Consider the following 27,716-nt stretch of genomic DNA (forward strand, 5'->3'; position numbering starts at 1 on the left):
TGCAACTCGGTAAACGGTATGCAGGTATTCCATCAGTTTGTAAACGCTTTTACCAACTTGTACGTATCAATATGGTATATTCAAGTCGTTATAATCAAGTCTTAAGATTAATTACAGGCTCTATTAGATCGACTCCAACATATTGGTTACCTCTTTTAGGGCATTATTCCTACCGATCTACGTAGATTGAATTCTTTAATCCATGAATTTCAAAAAATTGCTGGTAATCCGAACCTACCTATTCATTAGGATCTCTCAACTCTTAATGTCAATAGATTGAAATCTCGCCATCCATCACTACGAGCAGCAGCAGAACTACTGCTAAATAATTTTAATCCTTTATCAAAGTGGAAGAAAACATGGAAGGAAAATACAAAAGAACATTTGCATAACATTTTTAAAGATGATCAAATCATTACAGGATCAGATCTACCTCGCAAAACCTGGATAGTACTAAATAGGATTCGGACAAACCATGGCCTATGTGGAGATACTCTCTATAATTGGAACAGACAAACATCTCCAGAATGTGACTGTGGTGCTCCACGACAGACCATGCAACATATTGTAAAACAGTGCACCTTCCGTGCTTATCAGAATGACTGGAAAGACTTTTTACAAGCAGCTCCTGAAGCTGTGACCTGGATTACGAACTTAGATCTGAATTTATAATGATATATATGTTGTTGTTTTTTTCCCATATTATAACATATTAAAACTTTTACTTTTAACTCTTATTTAATTTTCCAACTCCTTGGATTAGATCTGTTATTCTTCAAAGTTTTTAACTTAAAATATTTTAAATTCTTCAATCCTGTTAATATGTAATGACATCATGATTCTCTTTTTTAACATCATTTTTGCCATGAGCTATGTATGTATTCAAGTCGTTTATAAATAAAGGGATAGGGAACATGCTAATGAAAAAATTGTCAAGTAAAATATATTTTGTGGTTGTAAGTTCAAAATCCGTTATTTATATACAGTACTAATAATGTAACGAATATTTTGCTGACATTCAGTTATATAATGCCTCTGTTGTTAAAGTACATATTCGTATTTACTTAAATATATGCTCATAACTAAAATTTCTGTATATAATAAAATGTTTCTAATTATTATGGTACAGATTTATATTTTTATTATTTGTTTTATTTGCTTATTTTTCTTTCTTTCTTTCTTTTTAGCTTGTAACAGAAGTTCTTCCCAACTCACCAACTTTGAACACGTGAATTGGTTGCTATGGTAACTATCAAGCAGCTGTAGGTGACTCTGCGTCATATAACGTGTGTGTCGGTTACTGCTAGAGTTTGTCGTCTGCAAGCAATGGCGGCGGAGGCTTCTCGTCCTGTGCTCGTTCTGGGTATCGACATCGGAACAACCACTGTTAAAGTTTGCCTTGTATCTAGTAACCGAAATATTGTTCAGGCAGCATCTAGAGAGACGAAGTCATTTTCTCCGAGTGAACTAGGTGCATTGGGAAACGAACAAGATGTGCACAAGATTTGTACGGCACTACAGTTTTGCGTCTCTAGGTTGGCTAAAGAATCGCTAGCGCGGGTAACACACATTGCTGTTTCCGGACAAATGCACGGCTGTGTGCTATGGAAACATGGAGAAGGGTGGCATCAAAATAACTTCGGGCGTTATGATGTCGATCAGGCTAGTATGCTGTACACGTGGCAAGACGGACGCTGTACTGCCGATTTCCTCTCAACTTTACCTCAGCCAGAATCACACTTGCGGCTAAGCACAGGCCATGGGTGCGCCACTTTGTTGTGGCTACAGCGGTTCAAACCGGGACTCCTGGATAAATATGATCGAGCAGGTACCGTTCAAGACCTTGTAGTAGCGATGCTGTGTGGACTTGATAAACCGGTTATGTCTGTACAAAACGCAGCCAGCTGGGGTTACCTGGATACTGTTAACAGAACCTGGAATAAAAAAAGGTGAGCTTTTCCTAGTTTAGTGCAGTTCATAGTTTAATGCAGTCGAATAGAAATGTTGACAATAAATAAATGTCTCGCAGGTTATACCTTAATAATGGAGAGTTGTCCATTTAGCTACGATTGAGAATTAATAATTACTCTTTCCGATCAAGTTGCGCATTATTCATAGCAGCCATTTATCTCAATTTGTTCTGATGCTGTTTTAGCAAAAAAAGGGTTCGGATGTACAAGTGCTGTGGTATTCATTCCGATGAATACATCTATTTAAAATACAGTACATTAATGTAGCAATGTTTTAAAATGATTGTCTGTCATAATTAAAATTGTAATAAAAATATAAATTCACTAACAAAAAACTGCATTCGTTTTGTTTGTTCCTCAGCAAGCTTTCGATAGGCTCTTTTGCTATCTTAAATTTTTGCGGAGACCACATCCAAGTCTTTATTGCATGCATGTACCGCCTCTCCATCCCCCACACTGATTTCATCACGTGTGGATCATGGGACCATCTACGCGATGTTCATAGTGGCCTTAAATGATATTCTCATCTTCAGAGTTCGGACTCTGAAGACATAAAACCGAAATTAATTTCTAATGTAGTATTCAAAGCATCAAATTGAGGAAAGAAATTTTATGATGATTTCAGTAAAATTTTATCATCAACGACACAAGGAAAAGTAAATTTATTGACTCGTTTTTGGACAAGTTTTTAATGAGGAAACAGGATAGATATTGTCCGAGGGTAGTTAATTTTTCTTTAATTATACAATTCTTGCATCTGATAAATATAAAACTTGTCATAGAAGCTGACTTTGTATGAGCCTATGAAATATGGTAAATATCACTGTATTAAGCCTCGGAAAGTTCTGCATTTCATTTATGGAGATTTGCGTTTCCTTCCTGTGGGAAACTGAAAATTACGCCATAGGACTTTCTTTGTTTTACCTCAATGTATATTTAATGTTTACATCATGGTGATTTCGGTCCCTTCTTTATATTCGACATGATTTTCCATAGTTCTTGCGAACTGAAGTGTTGATGTTACAAGCGATAATTTCATTGATATTTTGTAGCAGTATCGTCGATGAATAACGCCTCGGCACAATCGGTAGTGACGATGCCCTTTATAAAGATCTGCGTTCGAATCCCATCTGGTGAATTAGCCGGTCTCTTACCGGCTAATTTATTAAGCGACCGACAATAATGTATTTTTTTTTTTGAATGGGGCACTTCCTTATATGCAAACCTATAGTACATTTGTAGCGTAGGTGGGCTAAGGATTTTTTATATTTTTTAAAAATTTATTTTTACATGGTTCAGAAATCCTCTAAGGAGCAAGCACGGAACTTTTCAAACCACTTCGTCTTCCACAAACATACATGCCCATGGTGGGATTCGAACCCCTCGCTTGTTGGTTGAAGAGCGAACGAACTCGGCCAACCGAGGAAGATGAATTTCATCGGTTAGTGTGAGACCCACCACCCTGCTAACTGAAGGCTTCAATGAAAAAAGTTCCAGGTTTGGTCTGTAGAGCAGGGTTTTCGGACTATGTAAAAATAGAGGGGAAAATCCTTAATCCACTTACGGTAGTAATGTATTATAGGCTAACAACCTTTCGTGAGTGAAGAAAAAAAAACAGGCCGGTATTACCTTTGATGATGTGCATGTAGATCGCACGTTCATGGGCAGATTTTAGGATTCTAAATAAGTCACCTTCTTTTGCAAATCCAGCACCAATGATTCAGGGATTACAACATTGTAATACTCGAAGCCTGGAAACATGAGTTTAATGATAGGAACTTGGATATGCACGGATTTTCTCGTGAATAATGTGGAAAGGGTTTTTGATGCAAAGAATCTTTTGATCCTTATTATTTAAGGATATTGGAGTACTATCTAGCATCACTTCATAGTATATAAACAAAATTTTAAAAATCGATCGTTGGTACTTTTTAAGAGGATATGGCGGCGTTTTTATATGAACATATCGCATCACAAACGTGATTGGTTTCAGAGTGGCATGAAAGCAATTTTGAATCAGAGTACATCCTTTAACAAGCTGATGCATCAAGAGCACAGTTTAAGAAAATTTAAGAAAAAACTTAATAAATGGTAATTCGCTTATTTGAATAAAAGGAGAGAACATTTCCTAGCTACTGTGGAACTTTTATTATATTCAACTTGAAAGTATATGCACCCATCAGAAAATATGCAGAGAAGTTTGTGCCTATCCTCTGAAAACCTAAAACTCAGTCATCACACCTAAGTATCTCTCAGCACTACTCGTCACTTCATTGGATCTGTTCACAGTCCATAAGTAATGAGCTAGATTACTGAAAAGACTTTGGATTCACTTGCGTTATGTGGGGCCTAAAATATGTGTCATTATTACTGGCATAACGACGATTTTGCTGTCCCTCCTAGGACCCTTGGCTTTCATTAGATCTTCCTTCTACGATCACTTCCCCATATTTTAGGGTTTCGTAGCAGAGTATTATACCAGAGCGTAACTACTGTGTGGTTTGCGGATAATAATCGGTCAATTTTCTTGACTCGTTGGATTTTGTTAATTGTTGCCTTACTCATTTTCATCACATCGGCTTCTTTCGACTTGTTCCACTATTAAAAATTCAAATAGGTTGCAGAACGCAGCGCACTTTATATTGCATTTGATTATCAAAACGCCTTAAAACATTAGGCCATTCATATCGTTATCACACATATGTAATGTTTGCTGCACACTTCTACTTTCTTCTTTTGCCTTCACATTCATTCCTTTCGGAAGAGTATTCAAATATATTTACAGAACAATGTATTAATGTCACCAAAACTTAAAATTTTCCACTGGTCGCATGATAGTCAGATCGCACCGTCTCCAAAAACCAGTTCTAACTGTTGGAAGAAATAAAGTAAGAACCTGTGACCACTGCAAAAGATGGATGCATATGGATGCACCGTTGTATTTGACCGAATATCTTCCCTTTTATATCCAACAGAAATTGGATTGGAAAATATGAATCCGGAGTATTAAATCATGAAAAAGAGTCGCTAGGTTTGTGGAATACAAAGTGAAATGGGTGTGTTTTTGTTAGTAAATAGCTGTGAACAAAAAACAAGCATGTCGTGGAGGAGGTGTCTGTGTCAGTCTTTTATTTCTTTATTTCTGTTAATCTGGAATTGCTTTAACTTTCCATCGAACAGTGTACATGTGCGGCTATAAAACAACTCGAGAATGGATGACCTGATTTCAATTAAATTTAATATTTGTGACTTTGAGGAAAACATTGAACAGTTTGAATTTAAAATCCTACATGAATAACTATCACTTTATTTATCGTATGTTATTATTTTTATTGTTGTTCGCATATGGGTGTATCCAGCATTTGCATTTGGATCTGAGATGAAGTATTGTTCAGAAGTAACTATTTCCTAGAAGAGGGCCAGTTCAGGTTATCATCTTTCCCCGAAGAGTTCTGTTCCTGTAGATATGTGTGTGGTTAGCCGGTTTGCCTGTTTTTTGAAGTAGAAAAAACTCTATATGAGACTGGCTATTTCGTCTTTACTCGAAAAGACCTCATAAAGGTTCCTTGCATCAGAGATGGGCATGGAACTCGGATCTTTCCGACCAAAAGGCTTCGTCCATACCACTGAGAGCTACGGAGGCTCATTTATCACATGAATCCTTTCCACAGAAGGTTATTTATTAACTTGTGTACTGTAGTAACCGTATTGGCGCACCATGATTTTCCGCTGTCTTTCTGTCATAAATTTCTGTCATTTCTGCCGGTCTGGTTGGCCGGGTGGTTAGCGTACCCGCTTTTCGTCCAAAAGGCTGCGGGTTCGAATCCCGCCATGGGCATGGATGTTTGTGATTGTCTGTGGGGAAATTAGTGGTGGTGGCTGGCGGTAGATGGCGTTGGTGAAGTTGAGATCAGTTGGTGGATTGAGTGGTGGAGACAGAGTTGTAGAGCAAGTGCCCGCCCTCGATGAGTCTTCAGACTCTCTGGAGGTATCAAATAATAATAATAATAACCATAAACCAACCAACCACGAAAGGTTGCAAACCTATATAGCACATGTATACCATGGATGAGGCTAAGGATTAGATAGTCCCTCTAGACCAAGAATGACATCTTTCGAACTACACGATTCCTCCAGTAATCAGAATAGTGATCTCAGATGAAAATCATCCACCGACACTCAAAAGTTGTCCTCGTTGCCAGTAATTGTAATAATTCCATTACAATTACTGGCAACGTCCTTTAGGCATGATAAATTGGTTTATTTATCATGCCTAAAGGACGCAGTCTCGCTCTAATCTTCTTTCCTTTGTTTATTAAGTGACAGCCATAGTTTTCTAGGCAACCGTCATGATTATTTCTTTAATATGATATTTGCTATTAAGCTTCGAGAAGCTTGGAAATTAGACAGAAGGAACATGTCGGAGACGTTAATCATAACAGAACAGACACCTCAGGTTTGGCGCATCACTTCTCAACTTCAAACCACCCTATAGATTGGGATAACAGCTCAATGCCATACATGGAGGAAGATTACAGCTGTCGAATATTTAAAGAAGCTGCAGTGGTCCTACGAACAGGAAACAACCTTAATAGAAACCAAGGAGTAATATTAAAGGATATATGGAAAAATCTTATTAACTCGTTAAGTTTAGCGGAACTACAGTACGCCAAAAACTATTACTGTAGGACCAAAATCGACTAATGCGACTTCGCGTTCTAAGTTGAATAATGGCCACTAATAGTTAACCAATATCAATTAAATAGCCTTCACTTGAAAAGTTATTACACGTTATATTATAGACGAAAGGACACATTCGTTACCAACGGAACTACTGAAGCTTAATAAGAAATATGGTAACAGTCGGGCTAAAATGAAGAGAGAATTGAGATGCGATCGTTCCTCCTTCCCTCCTCAGACACCTCTACAAATCGCCTCGTTCAGTCGTTTTCGACAAATTTCGAAATGCAACCCTCTTACGGTCCCATGACTGCTTATACACAATTAGACTAAGAAGTGAGAAGAAAGTCAAATATCGCAAATAAGTTACATGTCGCATAGTTCAACTGATCTGGCAATTTATTCCTCGACTATAAATCTCATATAAAAAAGCTCATTTTTTAAATATATATATATATATATATATATTTAAAAAATCGATAAAAGCACTGAGAAAGCATGAGATTTGCTGTATTTTGAAGTGGCTACTTGTCTGACATTAAAATTTTAATTATTGACAATGCAAATAGCTCTGAAATTCAAGTATCATAACAGTAGCGCAACAATAACTTCTTCATTAATTAATTAAAAATAATTTTTTTAAAAAAAGTTGTAGCTTCTAAAATGTGGCCAGTCTCCAGCCTTCCTCTATACCCAACTCACTTTTCACATATGCTATGCTTCTTTTTTATTAGATATTTTACACATATAAATAAATAACATTCAGTATAAAAACAATTACTGAAAATAGCTAATCACCACTTGGAACATTCGAGTATTACAAGGGATCTGAGTAAAGTCCCTTACGAAGTTAAAAGCATTCATTATAGTAATGAATTAAATCGAAAGTTTTCACGCATGGACTTTTTGTAATTTCGGGTTGGGGAGGGGGTTAGATCTTGGTCTTCTTATTTGACGAAAAGATGATCCTCTTTAAATGCATCTATATTTTGTTGTAAGAATTAATTGTGTATTTATTTACTTCTATTTTCCGATTGAGATATGAAATTTATGAAAGCTGAAAAAAAAAGCCTTCGAGTATGGTTAAAAATAAGTGAATTTGGGTAAATACATTTCTGCATGTAAAGCTGTTATATTATATTTAATGTTATATATATTCTTATCTAGAATAAGAACAACGGATTTAGCTTGTATGAAATTTGATCTTCAGTATGAAAAATTTATTGAAAGATTTACTGTAAAAAATAAGCCCGTAGTAGCTGTCTCCATCGTACATATTGTAATAAATTTTGATAGCAGCCATGGGCTTTATAAAAGTGAGGTCTGTGACGTCAGGAAGGTTTTGGCAATTTTCCAGATTGTAGCATTTTGCAGCTGCATTGACGTTGGTAATCTTACTCATGTAATGGATATGCGGGCAAAAAATTGAAATACAGCATCTCTTCAAGGGCGCTCTTTTGTTTAAAGTGTAGACATTTGAAGAGATAAACAATGATGCAACGTTGATTTAGAACATGAGATTTTATAAAGCTCGTGGACAGTCTGGTATTATGATATGGATTCAATATTACTTTCCCCAAGTAATTTACACCTTCTACATCATTGTTTTTAGCATTTCCTACGTGATTACTTGAAAATAGAGCAGCCCAGATTATCTTTCTGAATGGCGTAACCTCGCATCACACACACACACACACACACACACACACACACACACACACACACACACACACACACACACACACACACACACACACACACACACACACACACACTATCTGGATGGATATATGAAATTAGGAGGAAGCATGGTTCACTAACAAATAGTAGCGGAAATTAATATTATTACTTTTGAATTAATTGCAATACATATAGTTAATGCAACACTCAAAAAAGTTGACCTAAATAATAGAGCAACGTTTACACTTGTGGTGCAACTAATGTAATTCTCAATACACAATCACAATTCATTTGGTTGAATTGTAAGGCAGCCAAGGCTGCGAGGGTATATTAGTTAGTTGTGTGCGTTCTCGGGCTGGTTTCCCCGTTTTGAGGGAGGAAAACATCATATCCGTAAGAAACTGGCCAAATGGTATTCACTTGAAAAACGTTTTATAAACGATTTCTAACATTCTAAAAGGATTCGAACTCAGGTCTTTCTAGCAGAAGGCAAACATTACAGTTCTACTCACTGTGCTGTTTCACTGAGGCACAGAAAGAAAGAAAATATATATATAGTGTGGTTAGCGTATCTGCTCTCCAGCCAAAGGTTGAGGGTTCGAATCCCGCCGTGGACATGGATGTTTGTGATTGTCTGGGGAAAAACTAGTGATGTTGTTCGGCGGTAAATGGCGTTGGTGTAGTTGAGGTCAGTTGATGGATTGAGTGGTGGAGACAGAGCTGTAGAACAGGTCCTCTCCTTCGATGAGTCTTTGGACTACCTGGAGGTGTCTAATAATAATATATTCATAACAAGCCTCCATTATCAAACCTGAGCATTCTATATGATACCACTGCATACACTCGAATCCATTCTTTGTATTTTAATAATAGAAACCATTATTGAATCAATATTGAAAAATTCGTCACTTTAGCCGTTGATTCTACTTCCAAGAAAAGGTTATCGTTAGTTTCAATTATCTTTTTTTTTCATTTATTTTTCTTATTTATTTATTTATGTATTTTGTGTGTGCGTGCGTGCACTGTTCTCAGCGCACGAAGATTAGGTTTTCTAATGCTTAACAAGTTTTTCTCCATCTTGAGAGAAATTTGTTAAACATCACTTAATATGCAGGAATGACCCACAAAGGTTTGACATGAGTGATGGGCATTGGCTAAAGACCAAAAGAACTGAAAAGTTAATGGAGAGGACTCAATGGCGTACCCGGAGGGGAGGCCAAGGGACCCTGTCTCCCCCAAAGAAAAAGGAAAACCACTAGAAAATTTTCCAAAAATCTTTTCCTGATTAAAATTTTTTTTTTTTTAATTTATGTTGTCATGTCTTCTATTTCTCTACTACTTATGAATTAGCGATCATTGTAGATGCTCAGTGGTAGGTTGTATGCGATGCGTAATGTGTATTCTGAAATCGTCTACTCAACTCGCCCCCCCCCCCAAGATTAAATCCTAAGTGCGCTATTGAAAGGACTATATCCAACAGTAGATGGAAACAAGCTAAAGAAGTTGCTCGCATGAGCACTGCTGAGGTTAGCTTTCTATGATGATAATGTTCGAGTTGTCTCACATAGGAGCCTTACCTTTTTTTTTTTTTCTTTTTGGCTAAAATAATAAACAGAAACTGAGTAGCCACCAAACACGTCAAGAGCATCTTATCTGAGCATCAGCTTGACCTCTTAGTTAAGAATTGTCTTTTTTTTTTCTTTTTTTTTAATGCAGTATCATAGTCGCTTCCAAATGCGTCCCATTACAAGTATCGCAGGAAATGTTCTGCTGTGTTCACATGTAAGTATCGAAAGTGGTTCAACCCCAAAATACTACCATTCCTGTGGCAAGACCGCGTTGATGTATGGTCGGTTACAAGAGCTGTGAAAAAATTAATCATAGTTTCAGCAGCAGATAACTCTTTGTAAAGTTCAACTTTTGTCAGCTAATGTACATAGTGAACATAGGAATACCGCCACTCGAGAGTTGAGGAGCGGAGAAAGATTTCATAGTCCAATAATTCCTAGTACAGGTTGTTCATCTGCAGGAAAGTTATGGCATATGTACTGTACGTAGTACTTGTTGGAATTATGGTCAAAGCAACTAAGGCTAAAAGGACAGCATGTTGTTTTTCAACCAAGTTTGTCTGGTTGGTGGGAATTTATCATCAGTTGAAATGCCTGTATAAAGATACCGCGCATCCTAGACGAAATTCAGGCGCCGATCTTTCCGCCCGAAAAGGAAATGTCTCGACAACCTGTCGACGATTGCAGAACCTCTTTCTAGAGGCATAGAAGCAGCAGCACGAATCAATAGAGCCATGTGTTGTCACCTGGCACGATACGTGGACTGGCGGCTAGTTGCCCATTGATTGTAGAGATGAACGATGTAGTACGACTAGACTGATAGTAGTGTGGGGAGTACTTTTTTGTATATATTCGTTCTCTTGACACTGTTGGATCCACTCAGAATACCACAGTCTATCTGAACTTCCTTCTTAAATAAGCACGCCTCCGTAATTCAGTCTCTAGGATATCGCGATTTTTTTGTCTGTTGGAAAGACTTGGGTTGGAATCCTTTCAAGGACTTTATACGGGCTTTTCAACTGGTAAGTTAGTCGGTCTCATACGGTAGTGAAGAGTATTTTTTCTTCCAGGAAACTCAGGTTTTCTCATACCGTTTAACAGGCAAATACGGTGTGCGTATGTGTACAGAAAGATACACACACACACACACACACACACGCGCGCGCGCGCGATACTGTAAACATTATTCAGACGTACCATTTTCCTCATACTGTTCAGAAACCACGCTGTATATCTATACAAGGGATGAAGGCTAAATAACTGCATTTATGTATATTTCTGGAAATTTATATAGTTTAGAAGTTAATATCTCGCTGGAAGTTGGTTATCATGAGCTGCTACTAGTTGACAACTAGTAGGCTCATGATAGCCAACTGATTGTAACTCTGATAACCAACTCTATTTGCGCTGCAGTAATCGATGATTGCAACTCAAACAGAGCAATGGAGATCGAAATCTAATGAGGGAAAAAAAACAAACAAGAAATTTTGAGACCACAAACTGAAGGAAAAGATTAGGAGATATCTCATCCGACAAAACAGGTAAATTGGAGGGAAAAGACATGCTATTAATAGAGATATGTCAGTCTTATTAAGCTCTAAGTTCCTCCGTCTTAATTTCAACGAATGCCTGAGTGATTCTCACAACTAGAGTTGGGTTGCTGCTTTATTTTAGCCAAAATAAGGAGTAAAGTTCCCAGGCGAGACAACAATTCGAACATTCATAAAAAGTTAACTTCCTGGAGCTCAGCAGTGCTCATGTGAGAAATTTCTTTTCTTTGGAGTTTAGGTTATCTGCTGCGCATGCCTTTGTGCCACAATATTACATGTTAACACTTTTTCCGGTTTCCACGAATAGATAGCTGCTTACAAATCTACATCATCCCCAAACAGTGTTCGTTTATTACTTGCGTTGTGAAGAGTTTCTCATTATTGGACAGATAAGATGTTGAAAAGCTGTTATACAAGGAAGTTAATATACATATACAGTATATGCAGTTTGAAATCTTTGCGTGGCGCTGGCAGAGGAGTGTATTATCCCATTTGTTAACTATTGTGGCAACCTTATTACAGTATAAGAATGCTTCTTCTGGTTTGAGACATAGTTGTAGTGCCCATTACATTAATATTGTAGTCTGTAGAATTCTGGTGGTTCTTTGGAAACGGTCCAGTAGAGTATCAGCTTGATGCCATACCATTAGTGTAGCAGCAGAAGCTGTGGTGACTTGATCTGAACAAATGGGAAAGCAAAGAGATTGGTATGTCCATCTTCGCTACTGGTACTAGCTATCAGTAGCGAGGTTTTGGCAGTGGAATGCGCAGATTACTTCTGTTTATCAACTTTATTGAAAATCTGCTCAGACTTTCAATGAAGTCGCGGTTGGAGGTAAACTCACTTATTGAAGTTGGTGAAATACTCAAGTTTCCTCAAAACTTTTACCACCTTTTATATATATTTACACACATTTTATATATATATATACTTTTCCCAACAACAGTTGGTATCCGGTTAATATATTTATGGACATATCTGCACACAGTGAATTAGTTGCCAATGTATATACCATATAATGTAAAAATTCCTTTTACTTCCACGAAAGACAAAATCAGCTATTGTCTTTCGTGGAAATAAAAGGAAGTTTTATTTTCATATGCTACATGGCCCTTACACGCATAATCCAAAAACCTAGTGAAGAATCACAGAAAAAGAGGCAAGCAATTGATCTTGAAACGCAGTTGCAAGTTATAAAGCAGTGGTCGCCAAAGTGGTCGATATAACATTGTTAGGGGTCGATTGGGGGTCGATAGAAAAATATAAGACATCATTGTACGGGTAATATTTAATTCGGTAAACTTGGATTACCTCCATCCTGAATGACAACGCAATTAAGAGTGAATCGTGGGTACAGTGACATGAATAGGACCTGTAAGACGGAGCAAGGTCATGAAAATAGTTACGGAGGTAACTATTAGCTAACTTAAAATAGTTAAAATGACGTATTTACCAATAAACGGATGTCGGCGGTTCCGGCGCGGCGTGAGAGGGATTGCAACACGTGCGTGGCTGCTTATTTACTTATACTTACATGTATTCGATCCCAGTTCTCATATTTGCGCATCGACATACAAGTGAGCGTTAATGTTCTAAAATTCATCAACATACATATTATAATTCGTTATTCATTCAAGAACTAAACTTCTCTATGTTGAAGAGTTGAGGCAGGGCTGGTACTTTTATATATCCTATATATACCTATAGAAAGATTGTATTATTGTTATTTTGTTATCTAAATTAAATTTTATATTTTATATATTATTTATCCCTCCTATCAAATATGTAATGTTAAGAAGGACGTCAAAAACAAAAACGTATCCCTTTGACGTTAAGCCAATATAATAATATATACTATATTACACATATAAGAAACACTGTAACTATAAAATAAACAGTCTAAAAACTCACATAAGCGTCTTTTCTGCTTGTCCTATTATAATTACGTAATAGTAAAATAGATGGGATCGATAAAAAGTAAGAATCTCTTGAAGGGGTCGACGGTCAAAGAAGTTTGGCGACCCCTGTTATAAAGCAACATAAAGCTGGTAAGCCCGTCAATGTGATCGCACATGACTTCGGATGGTCTCATTCTACAGTGACGACCATTTTGAAAAATAAGGATAAAATCGTAGAGGCTGTGAAAGGATCTGCTTCCATTAAATCGACGATAGTGACGAAGCAACGACAAGGTCCTATCGGTGATAAGGAAAAGCTACTTTTTCTCCTTATCAAGGAGAAAAAGTAAGGAAAAAAAGTTTCTCCTTATTAAGGAGAAAGCAGAACCTGATTATGACTACGAATTCAATGCTTCTTCCGGTTGGTTCATGAGATTCAAGCAGCGTTTTGCGCTGCTTAATGTGAAAATGTATGGGAACCTGCAAGTGCTCAGAAGGCTGCCAAGGAGTTTGTGGGAAAATTGGATAAAATTATTACGGAGGAAAATTATTTGCTACAGCAAATATTTAATATGGATGAGACGTCCTTGTTTCGGAAAAAATGCCCGAGCGGACATTCATCCACAAAAAGCTAAAATCTATTCCTAGTTTCAAAGCTCTTAATCGCCGTATTACGATTCTGTTACGGGTAATATGGCTGGATATAAACTGAAACCATTTGTGATATGGCACAGTGAGAATCCATGAATCTTCAAAAACATTAGGAAACAGACTCCAGTTCATTATCTGAGCAATAAGAAGTCGTGGATGACTCAAAAATTGTTTGAGGATGCTTTAATCGACTGTTCTGCGAGTGAAATAAAAAGCTATTGTGTGAAAGAAAATGTAGAATTTAAAATTTTATTAATTCTAGATAATGCTCCAGGTCATCCGTCTTATATGTCTTATAGTGGTGATCTTCACCAAGTTCAGGGTCATGTTTCTCCCTCCAAACACTACTTCATTGATCCAACCGATGGATTACGGAGTTCATGTAGTGCTTAAGGCTTATTAACTACGGAGAACTTTTTTCACAAGCCATTTCTGCTACTGAAGGAAATGACTAAACTCTCATGCAATTCTGGAAAACATTCAATATTTATCATGCTATTAAAAATATTGCTGTGGCTTGGGACGAAGTGACCTCTCAATGTATGAGTGGCATATGGAAAAAGACATTAATAAGGTTTGTACATGATTTTGGAAGTTTGTTATTATAGTGGACTTAGCAAACAATCTGAATCTCGAAGTGAACGATGACGACATAATTCAACTCATAGAAAGTTCCTCTGAAGAGTTGACCAACGAAGAATTGGTCGAAGAGTTGCAGAAGAGGAAAAACGAGAAAAGGAAGAGGGGAAACGAGAAACAGGAAGAGATAGTTAAACAATTTACAGTGAAGGGTCTTGCAGAAATGTTATTCGCAGTTAGCGATGTTCCCAAAATGGCCGAAGACATGGACGCCAATGTTGAACACTACTTAATAATAAAAACGAAAGTACATGATTCGTTTGCTTGCTATGAACAAATTTATGATGAAAAGAAGAAGAGGAATAAGCAAAGCACAGTGGACATTTTCATCAAAAAAAAAAAGGTTACACCAGAAGAGCCACAGCCGGATCGTTCTCACAGGGAAGGTAATGAAGATGTGATTGTGGAGGAAGATTTGGGTGATTATTCCCTGTTTTATAGTGGCAGTTACGCACAGTACAGTTTTATAATAAGGTTTAAAAATTAAAATGACAGTATATTACGGTTAAGTTCCTAACCCCTATAACTCTGTTGATTTAATGTATCGACTTACATCCTCCCGGATGGAACGGAACCCGGACCTAAGTCGAGGGATGACTGTATATGTAAATAATGTTAAAATGTAGTAGGAAAATTTTTGTAAAATATTATTATTGTACATGTTTCATGGAACAAAAAAAATAGTTATGCATTTCATTTATTTTTAATATTTCCTGTTCATTGAATATGTTTAATTCCCTGTTTATTTTTACAAATTACAGTAGCAATGTCTAGAAATGTTTCTAATTATGGCATCAAGTCCGATATTTCAGTTCGGAGCGAAACTGCAATCGTATGAAGCTCAGTAACGGAGAACTAAGAGCTTTAAGCAGGTCCAAAAAAATAAATAAATAAATAAATAAATAAAATAAATAAAAAATACTCGCAAAAGAGATGAAAACTAGTTATGTCACTAAAATTGAAGTCACTGAAAATGTAGAGGGGGGTTTACAAATCATGGTCAATGCCATAGACATTTTGTCTTGAAAAATTAAATTCATCCAGCTATTGAATATTGATATCCATATAGTTTTCCCAAAAACTGACTTTGCAGAAAGTGGTTAAGTTAATTACTCATCTTTCACTTGCCATGCAGACATTCAGTTTTTGGTGCTTGAATTCTGCTGGAAATTCTATCACCACCACTTTTCGTGATAGTTATCATTAAGATTCTTCTAAATTTTTAAAACATGCAACGAGCAGTCATTGTCATAGAAAGGAATCATCTTAGAAATAAAGGAACGCCTTAGAAATAGAGGAAAGCGTTCATGCCATGTTTCAGTTGATCCAAAAGCATTGTGTCCGTCCATGGATACGCCTTCGTATCCCAGTCGCGAAATTTTGTGCTTCGGTTGGAAAGAAAACTTGGGTTCTGATCCTGTCTGAAGGTGAGTTAGTCTTTTTATTGTCATCTGGTACGAGTGGTTTCGACCATGTGGATAAGCAGTCATGTCTAAAGGAAAGAAAACTTGGGTTCTGATCCTGTCTGAAGGTGAGTTAGTCTTTTTACTGTCATCTGGTACGAGTGGTTTCAACCATGTGGATAAGCAGTCATGTCTAAAGGAAAGAAATGTGCACGTAGCATTCTGAGACTGGGAAGAAAACTTGAAGATGCTTTGTAAAGAGGAAGTTAAAGCAAAAATGAACAGATTTGGGAGCCAGTAAAGAATCATTTTGAAATAGGACCAACGTATTGTATATTTAGAGGTACAGAAATATAGAAAGGATAGATGTGAAATGGATGAAGATATTAAGCAGGAAATTCACAAAATTAGATTGATAAAAGGCAAGAGTCATACAAACAAGTGTAGTAAAGAAATATAAATTATGATATGAGGAAAGACCAGTGAATCACGTTAAGGAAAAGTAGAGGATTTTATTTTTCTTATGTGGCCGGTAGGAGAAAGAATCACTTTTGTATGGAGGCGGGCTAGCCAAGGAAAAAGATATATCACAGCTACTTAACCGAATTTTGTTAGACTATTTCTTAGTAGGAGTTTGAGGAATTGGTGCATGAGCTAGTGTTGTTTAAAATATTGTCTATTCTAGAAGTTAATGCAGCAGTGGGCATCAAATATTCAATACCACCTCTAACTTGATAATTGAAACGATTATCATATGGAAGGATCCCAAAGGAACAGAAAGATCGTAAGCTAGCACCGACTGTGCAAGGATGGATTCAAAGCAAAAGCGTTGAATTATAGAATCATTGTACATTTTTGGATTGGTTGTTGTAATTTGGAAAAGTAGATGAGAACTAAGATACAGAATTAGATAGATGTGAACAGAAGAATTGTCTAGAGGCTAGCAGGAGTTTGGCTTTAACACATTGTTTGTTAAAGATTATCCATAGTGACGAAATGTAAATTAGTGATTTGGATACGACCTCAGATGGTTTGTGCATGGGAGAGCGGTGATCCGGAGGGGAGGGGGAAGGTAGAGAGAGGGTGAAGGTCTACCATTTAATTTATATCATAGAAGTGGTGGTGAAAACAACGCGGAACAGTGCATCATTAATCAGGACGTGGACAAGTAGACACAGGAAGCCATATGAGGTGATAACAAGAATGACTTGACATTTCATTCAGTTTCTTTCTCTTACAATAACGAAAATTGTTTTTAAGTTATGTAGCTGTAAAGCAGTGCGGCTGTTTCTATGTAGCAACTTGTTTTCCCCATTGCTCTCATCTCATTTGAACTGGGACAATTAAAACCATAAGGGCATATGGAATCAACCTCTCGTCGCCATAATTTGTTGCCATTATAAATAAACTCTTGCCTTTCTTCTTATGCAACTGACAGTTTCTCCCACTGCTTCCCGACCACTAAATATAACTCGTACATTAGCAGCGTAGGGCTGTTTTGGAATGCCATGACGAGATGTGATCATGTTCAGTGATTAGCGGAAAATTCGAGTACAGCTGTATAGCTGTGGCATTGGGCCTCATTATCACGCATCACGTGGTTTTAACTGACTCATGCATGGTAGTTATATCCATAGCTAGAAATGCTGTGTGTGTGTGTGTGAGAGAGAGAGAGAGACAGGAAATATGTACTGTATGAGTGCTTTATATCCGAGACCTGTTTCTTTTTGTGGGGAGCATTAAAGTATATACATGTTCCAAGTGATTATTCATTGTTAATGCATCTCTGATTGGGAATGGAAGTAGCAGCTGCCATGTCATCATTATTTATAATATATCTGCAATATTTTCTAAAGGTTTTCCTTTAGGGCGTTTTATAGTTTGAAAAGGGGAGAAGATGTCGCGGAGTACCAAATTGGGTTAATTGTGGGGTGGGAAGCCAAGAAGCCGTTTCGCTAACAATTCCTTGATACTTAGGACTGCTTTGTAGCCAGTGGCATAGCTAGAGCTGTTGCTGCCCGGGGCGATCCCTGAGTTTGTCGCTCCTCTCAATACACACCAAAAATACTACAAAAAGTCAAACGACGTATAGGGAAATAAATTAAAACACTGTTTATTTTTGAAGTAAAACTTTAATTTCAACATTCTAAAATGTTATCTTTCTTGCTTTTCTGTTAACAAAATCGTCGATGACATTGGCGAAGTCTATTTCATAGTAATGTAGGTAATTCTCAATCAATTTTATTTAGAAAAACTCCTCTCACAACTAGCAATACTTACAGCAATTGTGAGGAAAATTCGCAGTAGTATTACAATATTTGGAAATGAGTTCTCGAAACTGTATTTTAGAATTAACTGCAAAAGTTCAAAATGCCGCCCGGGGCGGACCTTCCCCTCCGCCCCTCCCTAGCTACGCCTCTGTTCTAAACCCCCTGAACTGTTTCCTGTGTATGTGACAGTTATTACTAGGCAAGAGGTATCTCATGTATATGATAGCCTCTCGTATTCTGATTTCATAATACAGATCTTCGATCATGCCTGCACCCAAAATCTATATAAATACTGAGTGCTGTAAAATTAAGGAATTAATAGTTCGAATTTTTATTTTTTTAATGCATACGCAGCTTAACTCGCATTTTGTACTGAATTACCATATTAACTTACACATGATCGAGAAAATTGGAGCCATGATGGTTTTTAAACGGCCATTCTTTATTGACTTTCGCAGAGTATTTCTTTTCCTTTATTTATTTATTTATTTTTTTATTTTCTTCCGTAATGCTTGCTTCTCATACATGAAGTAAGATGAAATTATTTTCTCTTTTCAGATTGGAAGAAGTCGATTTCCGCATTGATTTGTTGCCGGATGTGACTACAGCCGGAAGTATAATTGGCCACACAATATCTGATTGGTATGGAATTCCTCAAGGTACTCCAGTGTTTGCAGCCATGGGTGACTTGCAGTGTTCAGTATTTTCCATAATGGAAAAGGAACATGATGCTGGTATGTTTGAAGGTTAAATATATTGTTAGTTTTAGTTGGAGGGAAGTAACTTGCAGCCACTGAGAAGACAAATACCGTCTTATAATATTTTCTAGATTAAACTTTGATAAAAATCTAAGATAATGGAAATCAAGAAGTTCTAAATGTTTGCCATGAGCAAACAGACGAAGAATATAAAGTTGTGTTATCTATAAAATAGAGAATGACTGTCACTGTCAAACAGTGTGACCGAATGTGTTAACTTCAATCACCTTGTTTGACAATGACAACTGTCATTTTCACAGTGACTGGAATGCTTTTAAAATGACTGGAAAAACTGTGCAAATAAATGTGAATCACATATGCGTTATATTTTGTACTCACTTATAACATGTTACAAAATTCAGGAACAAAACTGTTATCCATGTATGACATCGCATTTATGTTGATGTAGTCCTTGGATATGTGGCAGAAGGAGGCGCTGGAATCAACTAGCACAATTGCTGTTGTGTGTCATTGCAATAATAATAGGTTTATAAAATATACAGTTTTGTATAACTTCCATTATTTAAATCTTAATATATTGTATATATTATAAGAAAAATCAAATTACGCCAGTGTAATCTATATATATAAAGACAGATACTGAGTTTCGTCAAATTCTAAGAGTGACTTCGTTATCTTCACACGGATGGGATGTTTAAAGCTGCATTAATAGCTACTAGCTTATTATTATTATCATAGGATTAATGATAATCCTATGTTTAGATCGATCTGAACTGTATTCTGAAAAGTATTCGAATCACCCTTCCTAAAAAGTAATGAAATGGATGAAACAAGACACAAAGAAAATACAGGTTATAAAAGTATGCACAAGTTTTAACGAGGTTTGGTTATCATCTGCTATGCCATTGATTTTCCATTGCATGCTACCGAAACTGCAACTTTTAAAATCAGCAGCTGATGATTATAAATATAAGAAGTACTGAAAGTTTCTCTCCTATGAAGAATTTGATGGGAAAAAAAAAGAGAGAGGATATTTCCACTATCATCAATAAAATAATTTCACAGCTTCATGTTTAGACATTCCGTAACGGTAGTTGAAATGGCATGGCATTCATCACTAGAAATACTGTCTGGAGTAGTTGGTGTTGGAGTAGTTCTGGGATTCTTGAACAACGAAACTACTGAAGTATTGAATCGCATTAAAAACGTTCACATTTGACGATCAAGTGTAGTTGTGGAGGTGTAGGAAATTTGAGCACCCTAAATACTACAGTGCATCCTAAAAGTGAAGCTCAGAGGAAGTTATTTTTCGCAGTTCAGACCGATGTCATAGATCATAGTATCTAAAACATCCAATATAGTTTAATGTTATTTTCACAGCTGCGTAGTACTTGACGCTATCACTTAAGTATTTCATATTCCATCAGGATAATGTTCCATCCCAATTAGTCAGGCTTGTTGGAACCTAGTTTGAGGAAAGCAAAATTGTAGAATTTGCAAGCCCACCAAAAAATTCCGATCAGAATCTCGTAAATCACCTTTTTGGTGAACTAAAATACTGTTCTGGATTGAACCAGTAGGGATCATTTTGGCGATAGCGATAATATTGAACGAGAAACGACACTAAATCCAAGCAAAATAAAGGCACTCCACGAAGAATCACTGCTGTCACGAACAAAATTGAATTTTAGATTCTATTAATTTCTTTATTAAGTATCAATAGTGACATCTGAATATCCGTGAGGGTAAAGGGAATAACACAATATATTATAGCTATTGTGTGATAGGATACAAACAGATAAAAGTCAGTATTCCAGATATCTTGAAGCCTAGATACTTGCGTTATTGTCCTTCATTAAATATTTAAACCACTTGAAATAGTTGTCATGGATTGAAAAAAATCTTCATTTGCCTGCTGCGTCTACTTTAATTTGTGAAGTAGATCACGCCAGTTTAGTGTTATTTTAGTATCTAAGTAACTATCAGTTTACTCTGGCGAAATGCGTAATAACAATTCAGGAAATTGCTAAAAGAATGTTTCATTCTTAAATTCAACAACTCTATTTGTATGGAATTCAACACCGCCATTGCAATAGAATTACAAAGAATTATCCACTTATGGCTAACAATCTATAATCAATCGAAAACAATGCTATTTCAACCATGTTATACTAGCCTCTCACTTTGATGTATGCGTATTTTGTGTCTAAATTTACTTCTTGTGTTCTGTTTTCATAACCTGCCGAAGACTAGTGCAACCTGGTTGAATTCCCCCCCCCCCCCAAAAAAAGCAAGTGACCCATCCTTGTTATCTTTCAGCTATATGGACATTTATGTCCATATATGTCCATATAGTACACCCACAGATACGAGACCCTTCGACACTTCTGCGCATGTCAAAAGAAAGAGAATCCATTCCAATAATAGGGTAATCAATCCGTATTGTGGGATGAGTGTTATTACAGTCGGACAATTAACTTCTCTTTTATGATCATTGTAGTTTTTAAAGTGCTAACTATTTTGTTTGTACAACAGTTGGAAAATTTTATATAAAGCACGTGATTTCGCGTGTTAGTGACCAATTCGTACATCGCCTTATTTCTTTCTCCTCTTCAGCATGAATCGACACTTCTTGGCAGCCTGCCAACGACAGCTCTCGCTTTTGTCGTCGGACTAATACTACCACCATCATCCCGCTCATGGGAAGCCTGAAATAACTTAAAAAAAAAGTTCCATGTTTTGTTTCTGAGCAGGGTTTCTGGATTATCCATAGGCTACCCAAGATGATGACGTGTTGGGCAAGAGCAGATTTTAAAAAAAAGCAGTCGTTTCAAATCATTGTCTGCTTATGTGTATTTAAAAAAAAAACACGAAAACAACAAAAAAAAGTAATATTTTTAAGTGAAAAAAAAATAACTAAATTCTATAAATCGTGTACTGTTGCATTTTAAACAGTATAAAATCACTCAGCTTCAGCTATTTATCAATTATATTGCTGTTTTCATTATTCTTATAGTTTTATCATCATACTTTTCTTTCTCACTTTCTTATAGTAATGAATATTAGTACCTCAGCTCAGCTGTCATTCCTTATGCCAGAAGGATTCGTTCCACCAAATGGTAATCCTGCATCTGCAGTGGAGTATTTTCCTTACTTTCGAGGAAGATATTTAGCTGTGGCAGCATCCCTTAATGGCGGCAATGTTCTAGCAGCTTTTGTGCGCATGCTCCAACAATGGACTCACGAACTTGGTACGTTTTGCAGTTTAATCACCATCAGAATATCTAAATGCTTAAATTCAGTTTTTCGGAATGTAAGTCAAATTATTAATACATCTTAATCTGATGTATTTATAATCAGGCAACAACATTCCTGATAGTCACCTAGCTGATCTGTTTCGATTAATTGTAATAATTAGTATGGTGCAACAAAGAAAATAAATACATCTTCTAATGCCTCTTAATTCTCCAAAAGGAGAAAGCTGAGCGCATTTAAAACTCTGACTTGGAAATCGACGGGCAGCTGGTCCCCAGCTCTAAACATCATCAACAGCTGAGTTTATGGCTATTTGATTATTTTCAAGGCATCGGGGAGAGTGTACGGCAGACAACTTCCACCATCTCGTGATCCCAAACCCTAACACTTGTGTGATTGTCTGAAATAGTGTGAGACGGTTTTTTTTTTTCTGATATACTACGAAAAAAAAAAGAGAAAAAAAACAAAAAAAATACATACTTGCTGCCAAAATCGACTAAACCAGCTTAAAAATGCCTATAGAAGATTATTACTCTAGTCAGGGACTAGAATCGAACCTATGGGCCTTTCTTCCTTCTAGCGATCTAACATTATAATAACAGAAACATTGCCACATTGTGTCTATATAGCCGCTACGGAGGTTAAAAAGCAGACACGGTACCTTACACATACGCGGGCGCGGAAATATGTTCAAATAACAAACCTTCTGGATTAATAATAACATTTTCTTAATTTTGGCATAAGTTTAAATTCAATCTGGACAACAACAACTCCATTGCTATGTGTTGGTCATTTGGCTAACCATCATTAGTGTATCGATTTTAAGTGGCCTGGATAAAGAACCGGTGTAATTGAACTTTGCGATTCCGAAAGAGGACCACCTTATTATTGTTTGAATCATCTTCTTTGGATCGGCAACCTTTCTTAGATTTGTGAAAAGAGAATTCGTAGCTCAGTCGGAATCGATGATGCCCTTTGGTCAGAAATACACGAGTTCTTATTTCGTTAAGGATGCAAAGAACTTTTATAAGGACTTTTAAATGGAAGGTGAAGTAGTCTCATGCGATTGATTTAATTAACACCCTTTCATTGGCTTAAAGTCTTGCTGAAATATAGCAAGAATTTGAGCCAATCACGTGATAATCGTTCTTGCAAAAAAATTCTGTGAATTTATCAGAGTATTATACTCGTGAACTGTTATATTTATTGGAAATATATTGAGTAATTTATTAAATATAAATTACTTATAAAATATGTCATTTATTTGAAGAAATCCACCAAAAGAGAATTTTGTTTTGGTACTTTAGGGTGAAAATTAATTATACAAAGACTATTTTAATATTAAGCACGATTTAACCTTGTTTTAATCCTTGTTATGGACTCATTAAATAATTTTAATTACTTCATATTTCAGATTTGTTGATCAAATTATTTACACCGATGTCATGCGATCCTTTTTATAATTCAAAGTCCACGCTAATGTCCCCGTGGAGAGTAAACGTTCATTGTTTAGTTAGTAGCTCGTATGACATACGTCACTAACCGATGCTGAACACCAAGTTGCAATTCTGTAGTAGTAGTTAATAACTGGGAAAATTTATAACGTTGAAGAATAATGGTTATTCATTCACGATGAATGTAAGCTTGTTCAAAGATATCCAACGTTTGACAAGAGTACAACTGTCCTATCAAAATGTGCCTTTATCTTCAAGTTAAGTGAAATTAGTAGTGTTAAAAAATTGAAATAAATAATGAAAATTTAAACACAATGTACTTAAAACTAAAAAAAAAATGGCTGATCTGCTCATGAAATTTTATCATTATGAACATTTAGAAAACACTCTGCTAATAGTTTTCGACGTTTTTAGAGAGGGGGGGGATATGACAGAGTGAGTAAATTATTTTCTGAATAGTATGTTTGGGAAGTTGTATTTGTATGATCTCCTTCATAAGTAGCTCATCCGTTTTTCTGGGCGATTCCCTCCTTCATTCGGTACGCGTAACTCAGTGCCAGAAACTTGACCCTTAACTAGCAGTAAGCGGAGATGTATATGCCAGAAATTCTTACGGAATATCTCCTTTCAGATTCATTCCTAAGTAGGTTCCGATGCACCCCCAAATGCTACAATAAATGAGCGCTTCCTTAAGACCTTAGTAGAAAGGCCAGCGACATCATCCCTAAAAGCAACCATCATTTTAGGTGGTCACTCGAACCTAAAAACAATGTATCAAGCTATCGAAGCATATCCTACGATATGCATCCGTAGATTGTCGGTTCGATTCTTTACTTCAGAGGAAACTGCGCTACGTCATCTTTATCTGTTGTCAAATCAGCAGGAAATGTTCCACACAAATTAACACTAGAAAAAATAACCTCACGTAGGCCACGTTTTTTTTTTTTTTTTTTTTCTCTCGCAGTTCTACTTCAGAGAACTGCGCGACCATCGAGTTCCTTCATTTATATTCATCTTCAGTTCTCTGAAGATTCATATCTTCAATTTCGAGGAAGTGAGAGGAGCAGGTTTGAGAATAAAGATGTGCGCCATCAGCGACTCACATCATTATTCTCCAACACCTAGTTTAATTGCACATGATGTTCTGCGCAATCACTACGCCATACTGGTCATTTGAAAGCAGATGTTCCATGACCATGTCTAGCAACTAGCTGCATACTGTATTTGAGATGCAAGGGGGGGGGGAGGATCAAGGAGATGGAACGCTTTGCTCATTTAGCATACAGTCTGGATCTGGAATCATTTGATTATCGATCGCTCATTTACTGGTTGTTAGACATTCGACAATGTAATGTTGAGACTATATGTCGAGAATTAATCACCTTCAATAACTGGTCTTGGTATTGCTTGTTGCGGCATCGAACTGCTTGCGAAGAAAGAGATTAAGACCATAAAGTATTACTGTTCGTATTTTTGAAAAATGTTTTCCCATTGTAATTTTATCAAGTATCGAAATAAAATCGTCAAAGTTCCGAATATTTTCTGTCATCCTTTGTGAAAAATCTAGCCTTGCAATACTTTCAATGCAAGATCTATACTGAGGGATTTACTGTTGTTTTTCAGTTGTTCCTGTTTCATCTCTAGATTTTATGCACGCTATTTTCCACACGTTACTCAGTGAGTATTTTGTAAGGATTAACTGATCGCTGCAGTGCCACTTTCATTGGGTTTCTACTTCAGTACTAACAAACTATTGAACTTTTCCTGCCTTCATATTGATGGGCGTTTGATTCCATTCAGTGCCAACATTTCCACTTTTGTAGACAGGATTATGTAATGGTGTAGCAATGTCACCATTCTGAACTCCTGTTTTCGAAACTTCTTGAATGATTTCTCGATACAACCCAATTGAAAACTCTTTCATGAAGTATATGCTCTAACGATAGTTACTGATTAGATCCTTTGTAACTCAGTCGGAATGTCCTTGGGAATTCGAATCCCGTCTCGACCACGAAGAATCTTTATCAGGGCTTTTCATTTGAAGGTGAGTTAGTCAGTCCTGTGCGGAAGTGGAGGGGGGGTGGAAGAGTTTCGTCCCGCAACCAGGCAAACCAGCCAAGAGAATACACACAAATTTAGGCAGAAGTAGCCACCTTATCCTCAATATCCACCTTATCGCCATATTTTCAAGGTGTTGTGCTTGCTTCCATCTGATACACCACTAAGTCTATTTATTCATTTCCTATAATATTTATGGGTATTACTTAATCTTCTTCACTCCACCTGGGAGCAGCATTTTCCACCGGACTCTGTTTTTTGCTTCATCCAGTATCACATTTTGGAAGGTTTCAGTTTCCATAGCAAAAATTTTTTTCTGAGACTGGGTTGCTAGCCCTGCGCTCAACCCACCCATTTATCCGGGCTTGGGACCGGCATGTCAAGATTTCACTAAGCATGGCTGGGTTATTTATGGGTATAATATCATAATTAACTCTTGCAGAATCAATTGTGTGTGTATTGTTTTGACAATTTTTTTTTCTTTCCTCATTTCAGGTTTAGGAGTTCCGGAAAGTAAGATCTGGGAACGTATCCAGGCAACTGGTCAAGACGACTCCAGTGCTGAATCCGACATTACCATAGTGCCAACATTGTATGGTGAGCGACACCTAGCCGAACAACGAGCTTCTGCCCATAACATCGACCCTCATTGCCTCACTCTAGGAAAAGTAACACGTGCTCTTTGTAAGGGCCTCATAGCTAACTTACATTCCATGATGCCCCGTGAGCAGCTTATCGAAGCGAAGATACAACGAATTATGGGTAGCGGAACTGCTCTGACTAAAAACGTCATATTGCAAAAAGAAGTCGAACAACTTTATGAACTTCCTGTAGTATATGGTGCAGGAAGTGATGCAGCTGTTGGAGCAGCTCTTTCCGTTTTGCAACATTTATGAGAATGTAAACTATTTATGGGAGGGGAAGAAAGTGAATGAAATAAATGGTCTGTGAGAATATAAATGTAAATTACCCTGTGTAGGGTAGATTAGATTATAATCTAATCTAATCAGTCCTAAACGAAAGTAGAACTTAGATGGCTTTATTTTTGTTTCCTTGACTGCATTAGCAATTGATATCTGACTGCATCGAAATTATTATAGTAGATATAGATTAGATTAGTCAGTAATTTTTTAATTACTGACTGTACTTGAATTCGTAGGGAATAGTTCCGTGTAATGAGGTTTGTAAATTTCTGATCAGTTCATAGAAAATTACTGCTCGCTTTTCCGTTTTTTTTTTTTTAATTTGTTGTTGTTATTATTATTAATTTCTTTTTGATGGAAGACGAAGTGTACTCTGTTTAATATATTCTGTTCGATTAAAGCCTTAATTAGTTACTTTTATATTAAAGAGCCACTTACCTCTCCTACTGGTTTGTCACATATCAACTTTTGTATTACTGCTTATCGAATATATTTAAAACATTATTTAGTTTTAAGTAAAATTATGAGCTTTCAGTTGAATTATAAACTTAAGTTTATAATTCAACTTTATAATTCTACACACAAACATTGAAATACCTGTATAATAATTCGGTGCACATCATTAGCAGAACTGTATGCATTACACCTTATTTCTACAATTCCATGCTTGAGCATTTCTCTGGTTTTCTCAAGCATGGAATTGTAGAAATAAGGTGTAATGCATACAGTTCTGCTAATGATGTTCACCGAATTATTATACAGGTATTTCAATGTTTGTGTGTAGCGTGTTGCAATTAATGCGAAATGCATTGTGTAGGAGTGAGTTGTTCCTTTGAACAGCTGGGCTATCAAGTTATGTTCGATCAGATCGCTAGTTGCTTAAATATATTTTTAAGGATATATATATATATATATATATATATATTTTGTATTTCTCAGAATTTAATTTACACTCGACATTGAAACTACCTTCACTGCCCATCTGGAGCATAACCAG

At 36.5% G+C, this 27,716-nt stretch overlaps 1 protein-coding gene across 2 annotated transcripts; it reads left to right on the forward strand.

Moving 5' to 3' along the window:
* The first annotated feature begins 1,304 nt into the window (after positions 1–1,304).
* LOC150097924 (sedoheptulokinase-like) lies at positions 1,305–26,834 on the forward strand. Of its 2 annotated transcripts, XM_090406305.1 has the most exons (4): positions 1,305–1,949; positions 18,869–19,044; positions 22,083–22,280; positions 26,292–26,834. In XM_090406305.1, exons 1-4 carry the CDS (start codon positions 1,327–1,329, stop codon positions 26,690–26,692), a joined length of 1,398 nt encoding a protein of 465 aa, XP_090262431.1. In that variant the 5' UTR covers positions 1,305–1,326; the 3' UTR covers positions 26,693–26,834. The 2 variants fall into 2 exon arrangements, with proteins under 2 accessions (XP_090262431.1, XP_090262432.1); XM_090406306.1 differs by lacking the exon at positions 22,083–22,280.
* The last annotated feature ends 882 nt before the right edge of the window (positions 26,835–27,716 follow it).

This window comes from Typopeltis vanoorti, chromosome 16 (genome assembly GCF_054136105.1).
Source record: "Typopeltis vanoorti isolate ZY-2024b chromosome 16, IOZ_Tvanoo_1.0, whole genome shotgun sequence".
Lineage (NCBI taxonomy): Eukaryota > Metazoa > Arthropoda > Arachnida > Uropygi > Thelyphonidae > Typopeltis > Typopeltis vanoorti.

What these genes read in the sequence shown, in the direction of transcription:
- LOC150097924 (XM_090406305.1), top strand. Translation starts at nt 1,327, where the DNA reads ATGGCGGCGGAGGCTTCTCGTCCTGTGCTCGTTCTGGGTATCGACATC. An exon ending in GGAAAAGGAACATGATGCTG is followed by an intron (nt 19,045 to 22,082) that starts GTATGTTTGAAG and finishes ACTTTCTTATAG; the next exon opens with TAATGAATATTAGTACCTCA. An exon ending in ACAATGGACTCACGAACTTG is followed by an intron (nt 22,281 to 26,291) that starts GTACGTTTTGCA and finishes TCCTCATTTCAG; the next exon opens with GTTTAGGAGTTCCGGAAAGT.